Below are 6,000 nucleotides of genomic sequence, written 5' to 3'. Positions count from 1 at the left end.
TTGGATTGGGGGGTTAAACCACCAAATGGTTCCCGAGCGCGGCCGTGTCTGCAGCTCACCGCTCCCCCAGGGGATGGGTCAACAGCGGAGAACAAATGTCGCACAAACATCGGTGTGTGTGCCAGCTGATGGGACTTTTCCTCTTTAGACCCAGGGCAGGAAAAGTGATGCTTAGAGTCAATAGTTGTGTTTTTCCAAAAGGGTTCAAATGAAGGCAACTGGACTTCTTTGGGTTTTTTTAAGACGTTTTGCTTCTCGTCTGAGGAGCTTTATCAGTTCTGACTGGAATACGGGAGATCCAAGCTTAAAGCTGTAGCTGAAACTACTTATGAATCCCCCTCCTCCCTACCCTCTGATGAGTCGTTAGCCTAGGGAGTCACGCCCGTCTACTTCCGGACCATGGGTCCCTGGAAGAAAGAGCAAATGATTATATATTTTTCTTTTATTTAACCTTTTTTAACCTGATGAGTCTGTTAAAAACTCATTCTTGTGTACGATCTGGCCCAGAAGCAGCAGCAACAGACACAGTCAACTTTCCACCGAAGACAAACAGATACGATAAAAACATACAAGAGTCCGTTTCAGGGACCCACGAGCCGACTGGAAGGGGAGGACACTTATGCTCCCTAGCATGTGGGTGTCGTCGTGTTGATTATTTTCACTGATTTCTGCTCCTTTAGCAACAATAGACAGCTATAGTTCATAAGCTTGACTCTCCCATAATTACAGTCAGCTGACAACCCAAAGCAAAACGCAGATAAATTGTCCAGTGGTAGTTCGCACGACTCCTTGCTGCCATTTCTGCTCTGATAGTTTCACTTCAAACACGAATCAAGCCCTTGTAGGAGATATTTAATGAGTCTTTTAGAGTGGCCAGAATAGTACAACTTGACTGAAATCGAGAGTTTTGAGCGAGAGAATGTGTCTGCCTCTGCTTTCTGCAGGAAGCTCTCGTTCCAAGTGTGTCTCGTATGAAATGTGACTCAGTCTCAAACTTTGCCGTGCAGAACAGTTCAGATTTGAGCCAAATTTTGTTTTTTTTTTCTTAGGAAACAGGTGCTTGCAGCATCACTCACATGACTCAGCCCCTCTGTCCACATGTCCCCCGCAGTTCTCCAACAGCTCTAATTTCTACACATCAAAAAAATAAAAAAAATTATAATAAAAATGGAAATTTCAATCAAAGCCAGAATTTGCACTGACCCTGTCAGGATGAGGCTTTTTGCGAATCCAAGTTGTGATTATGGAGCCTTGCTCTCCCTGCGTCTTTGCTTTTATGATCCTACTAATCACATCCTGACTGCCCCCTGGCTGTTTCTGTCCTTCTGTCCTGTTGGTACTCCATGCTCTTTCCCAGCATGCACCTCCAGTAATTAAATAGAAGCCTGGTCCTCTTGACAGTGTCTGTGTCTGCTTTCTGTGGCTGGCAGCCCTCTCGTCCTCGCTTGTTCTTTCTGCGTCTGCCTTTCACTCACGCATAGACACTTCCCCTCCCCTCCCTCTCTTTGTCTGGATGTCACACGAGGAACTGATCCTGGTCTCTGTCTTTCAAATGATTTAATTGGATGCAAACTCAGGAGCACGGACATCAATACGGAACTATATCTGCCATAAGGAAGAGCCATTAGTCAATATGTTGCCCTCCACACGCCGAAGGCTTTTGTCAGACCTAATTACCCAGCGCTATATTCAGTGGAGCTTAACCGTTGGGGGGACCGGCCCTCCTGTGGGATCTGGTTAGGATCACGGTTCACTCCCAATGTTTACAGTGGAGCTGGGAAGTTCAGAAAAGCAAAGAACATTCGCTAGTCGCTTCCGTTAAAGCCGACAGCTAAATGACTGCAGTCATGAGAGGTGCATCTTAATTCTATTGTCTTTTTGACTGTAGAATAGTAGGTCTGAAATCTGTAATGCTCGTTGTTCAACCAGTTCAAAACATGATCAGCTGTTGAGTAAAGAAATGTTGTTGTTTTTCTTTATACTTGGATTTTTTGGAGCCTTTTAGGTAGGTGGGGGTTGAAGTTGTGCAGTAAGATCAGGGCGATCAAACGGTGTGAGAGGTAAATTTGTAATCACTGACCTTTAGCTAAATTAATAATTATTAGTCTTCAATTATGTGCATATCACACACATCTGGTAGTACAAGGATTGCCGTAATCCATAAAGCAGTTTTTCCATTTTGGTGGTATGTCCATGGTCCAACCAATGATTTGGAACAAAACAAGAAGGTTCTAGATAGAAGTGGCTTAAATGCTTGAGGCACTTGTTAAATCACAACACATTCAACACCCGAAGCGGCTAAAATGGACGAAGGGTGACCAAGCGATTGTTTCCGACGCTTGGTCACCCTGGCAGTTCACTCCCGACGCGTCGGGGGGGGCGACGCGCTGTGCCAGAGCATCGGTTTCCGAAGCCAGTGGGAAAACGAACATTTCACTGACATTTAACCTCTAACTTCTTGCTATTTGACCTTCCCCTCACCCCCACCCCCACCCTAACCTTGAACCAGTTTCTCATTCTAAACTCCTGGTTAACCGTGTCTGAGATGGACGTTACAACTAGAAACACAGTTTCACAGGTGCAAGTGGGTTAAGATTAGGGTGGAGGTGAGGGGAAGGTTACATTTCAAGAGGATAAAGGTCATAATTCAGTCAAATCTCCGTTTTACCGTGGGTGTCAGAAAGCGACGCCCTGGCGGAAGCCCCAACGCTTCAGAAACAAACACTTGGTCACCCCGCGTCAGTTTTAGCCGCTTCAAGTGTGAGAATGTGTTGTAAATCAATAAATATGCAGTAGTCTCTAGTAGGAATGAATGCTTTGTAAGTCATAATCTGGAGAAACAAAGCTCTGGTGCATCAGTTTCAGGAACTAGAAGTGACTCACATCAGAGCTGAGCTTCAGATGACAGGATTTGGAGACTTACTTCCTGATACGTGGACATCTATCCTCTGATTGGCTAACTGCAACACGACTCTACCACTGACTCTGTTTGTTCTGCAACATTGATGATTTATCTCCACAAATAACACAAGCCTGGAGGAGTTCTGCTGTGTGGTGGAGCAGCTAATGCTAATGGGTAGCTTCTACTAGCAGAGACGTTCTCTGCTGTTTCCTGGACGCTAAACCAACAACAGCCTTCCCCGCGGTGAGTCCAGGGGTGTGAGTCCATGAATGTTATTGACAGTGTGACGTAGATCTGTCAGGATTTTCTAATCCTAGAGTTTCACCGTCTGTTTTCTATCAGACGCTACTGCAGAAGATAGGTGTAGGAGACTATCTTCATGTTCAGCCTGCATGAAACAGAGTGACCCGTTAGAATCAGAAAGAATCATTAAAAATGTTTTTTTTTAGTAAACCACGCCTTTAATAAGTATCTCTGTATTGTTGTTGGGTTTAGACTTTGAGATTAGGTTAGGCGCACCATCCCCCCGGGGGGGGGGGGGGGGGGGGGGGGTATTGAGTTTAGAAGAGATTTGCTTCTCCTCTTCGTTGAAAGGTGTGAGTTGAGGTTGATTCAGTATCAGGTTGGGTGGGGGGGTTGGGGGGGGGGGGGGGGGGGGGCTTGGTCAGTTTCTTCGGGAGGTTTTCCAGGCTTGTCCATCTCAGAGGAGACCCTGGGGCAGGCCTGGATATCAATGCAGTTACCAGATTTATCCCCTATAGCCTGAGAATGCCTGAGATCACGGAATGGAGACGGGAGGCATGTCTCATTTTGCCCTCTCTCATCCCACCGTGCAGCCTTTAGAGTGAGGTACTGTTGACCCTGGAAAAGAGAATAAGGATGGACGGATGAGCAGAGATCCTCTGATTACCTATGTTCTACGTTTCTACCAGATTAGGTCCATCAAACGCATGAAAACTCTTCCTAAACAGGAATTTAGTTTTCTGCAACTTCAGCTGAAAAACAAAAAGTCTGAGATGCTTCCTTAATTGGAACGCTCGAGCTTGTGATTATGACATTTGACGTTATGGAGATGACTCGTGAAATCTTCATAAGATGAAGGCATTTCACACGAGCTGTTGTTGTTGACGTGGTAAACAGAACTCCTTTTGAAGGTATTGTCATGTAGAGTTGCTTGGTTTTGTTTTTTTTAAACTCTACAACAAATCAGAGCAAAGATGTTTTCACCAGCTGGTAGGCCTACCGAGCAGCAGATGCAGTGTGTTAAACATGCATTACGTAAAGCCACCACGCGCTTTCGGTTCTCGCCTCAGAAATCACGTAACAGACCACCGTTTTACAGCTAAAGGATGTCCTATCTGAAAACAGTCTTCACACGTGATGATGGTATATTCCTCTAACCTTGTGAACTACACGTGTCTCTGCAGGGTGCCTCGTCCAGCCTGGTGGTCAAATTTGCAGACACTGATAAGGAACGCACCCTGCGCAGGATGCACCAGATGGCGGGCCAGCTCGGCATCTTCAGTCCAATGACCATCCAGTTTGGGGCCTATGGCGCCTACTCTCATGCTGTAAGTCTCAGCCCGGCAGGAGAGGAGACGGTGAGCTTTAAGGAAAAAGAAAACCTGTTGTGATCTGAGGTTTGAAATGATTCTCTCTCCCCCACTGGGCATGCGACACCCCCAGTGAATTCCCATGATTCGATGTTACAAAAGTCGGAACCTCGTTTCTCCATTTGTTTGTGTGATTAGTTGATGATGCACTTGTTTGTTTGTAATGAACACATCTGTGTGATTTCTCCTGGGAAGCTGCTCCTTGTACACGTGCAGCGATACGACTAAACTGCTAGCCTAAGCCTGCCTCCTTTACATGTCATCCATGCACATCTCTTTTATTTCTTAGATACTGGAAAATAGATGCATGCTGTTTCCAAGAGCACACCCGTTCACCCTTTACGCCCTTCTCTGTCAGCCCCCCCACCCCTGTTTCATATTCACACATGAAAGTCACAGCCTGAGATAGGAGTGGGTGAGATTTTACACTCACACAGCCGCTAACAACTCACCCTGACAGGTGAGAATCGCCTACTCGCACTTAAACTCTGCCACCGCCATTTCCCATTTTTACCCCTCATACACTTTTACTGCACATGCAGATATACACAGACTCCAGCAGCTTCAGCTCATTTCACTGTACGGTCGTCATCTTGCATCGATATAGTGTGCGAGAGGCCAGTGCGGTCCCAGAGCTTGGAAACAAAGCTGCAGGGCAACACAGACCCCTCTGTTCAAAACGAGGCGGAGGCTAAGCAAACAAAGCTGTGAGAGTAAACATGCTCTGATCCTGCAGCTATTTCACCCTTCTTCGCTTTTCTGTCCTCTCCTTCATCCCTCCCGCCATTCGCCTCTCCCCCCACTGCTCTTTAATCCTACAGCAGATGATGCAACAGCAAGCGGCCCTGATGGCAGCGACACAAGGGTCTTACCTGAACCCTATGGCAGCCATCGCTGCCGCGCAAATGCAGCAAATGGCAGCTTTCAATGTCAACGGACTGGTGGCTACTCCCATGACACCGTCCTCAGGTAAGCACTGACACAGAACCTCTCCAGGTGGTACTTGTGAAGGCCTTTCTCACCGCTGACACAGAATGTTTATCACTGAACAAGTTTAAAAGAAGTAAATATATGTGTTTGTGAGTTTACTTTGTATACTGGCTCTGTGTAAAAGCTGACGCCGGCAGCACTGAATGAAAGGAAGCACGACGTTGAGACGTACGGCGCTCCCACACACTCGTTGGCATCCACGTTACAGTTTCTACCTTTTTTCCTGCACACACATTATCTCTCTCATTCCTCCTCTGTCTGCCACTGCCCCCCCCCCCCCCCCCCCCTCCATGACTCTGACGGCGTGTGTTTTCTGGGAACACAGCCAATCCAATAACTTTGGATGCAGAGTCCTTGGCTTATACAATATAACAGCAAAGATTTGTGTGAGATAATCCAAGACCCCAGTCTGAACTATCTTTTTGGCCCTTGTCACGAGGAGCTTTGATGGCTTGACACTAAGTAGGCAGGCTGCCTGAAGGCAAGGCCATTGCA

At 46.7% G+C, this 6,000-nt stretch overlaps 1 protein-coding gene across 14 annotated transcripts in view; it reads left to right on the top strand.

Moving 5' to 3' along the window:
* Positions 1 to 6,000, top strand: part of celf6 (CUGBP Elav-like family member 6) — a 209,672-nt gene that overhangs the window by 162,919 nt on the left and 40,753 nt on the right. For 7 of the 14 annotated variants that reach the window (XR_008559282.2, XM_054731914.2, XM_054731907.2 and 4 more), the window contains 2 exons: positions 4,330 to 4,503; positions 5,337 to 5,484. Coding sequence is in view for 13 of the 14 variants with exons in the window: in XM_054731914.2 (XP_054587889.1) it covers positions 4,330 to 4,503; positions 5,337 to 5,484 (322 nt within the window). In the remaining variant the exon portion in view is untranslated. The remainder of the gene's footprint in view (positions 1 to 4,329; positions 4,504 to 5,336; positions 5,485 to 6,000) is intronic. The other 7 variants (XM_054731912.2, XM_070555174.1, XM_054731911.2 and 4 more) reach the window with 3 other exon arrangements.

This window comes from Nothobranchius furzeri, chromosome 9, assembly GCF_043380555.1.
Source record: "Nothobranchius furzeri strain GRZ-AD chromosome 9, NfurGRZ-RIMD1, whole genome shotgun sequence".
In the NCBI taxonomy this organism is placed as follows: Eukaryota; Metazoa; Chordata; class Actinopteri; order Cyprinodontiformes; family Nothobranchiidae; genus Nothobranchius; species Nothobranchius furzeri.
Note: the sequence above shows the minus strand (reverse complement) of the source record. Positions and strands in the feature narration are given on the sequence as shown.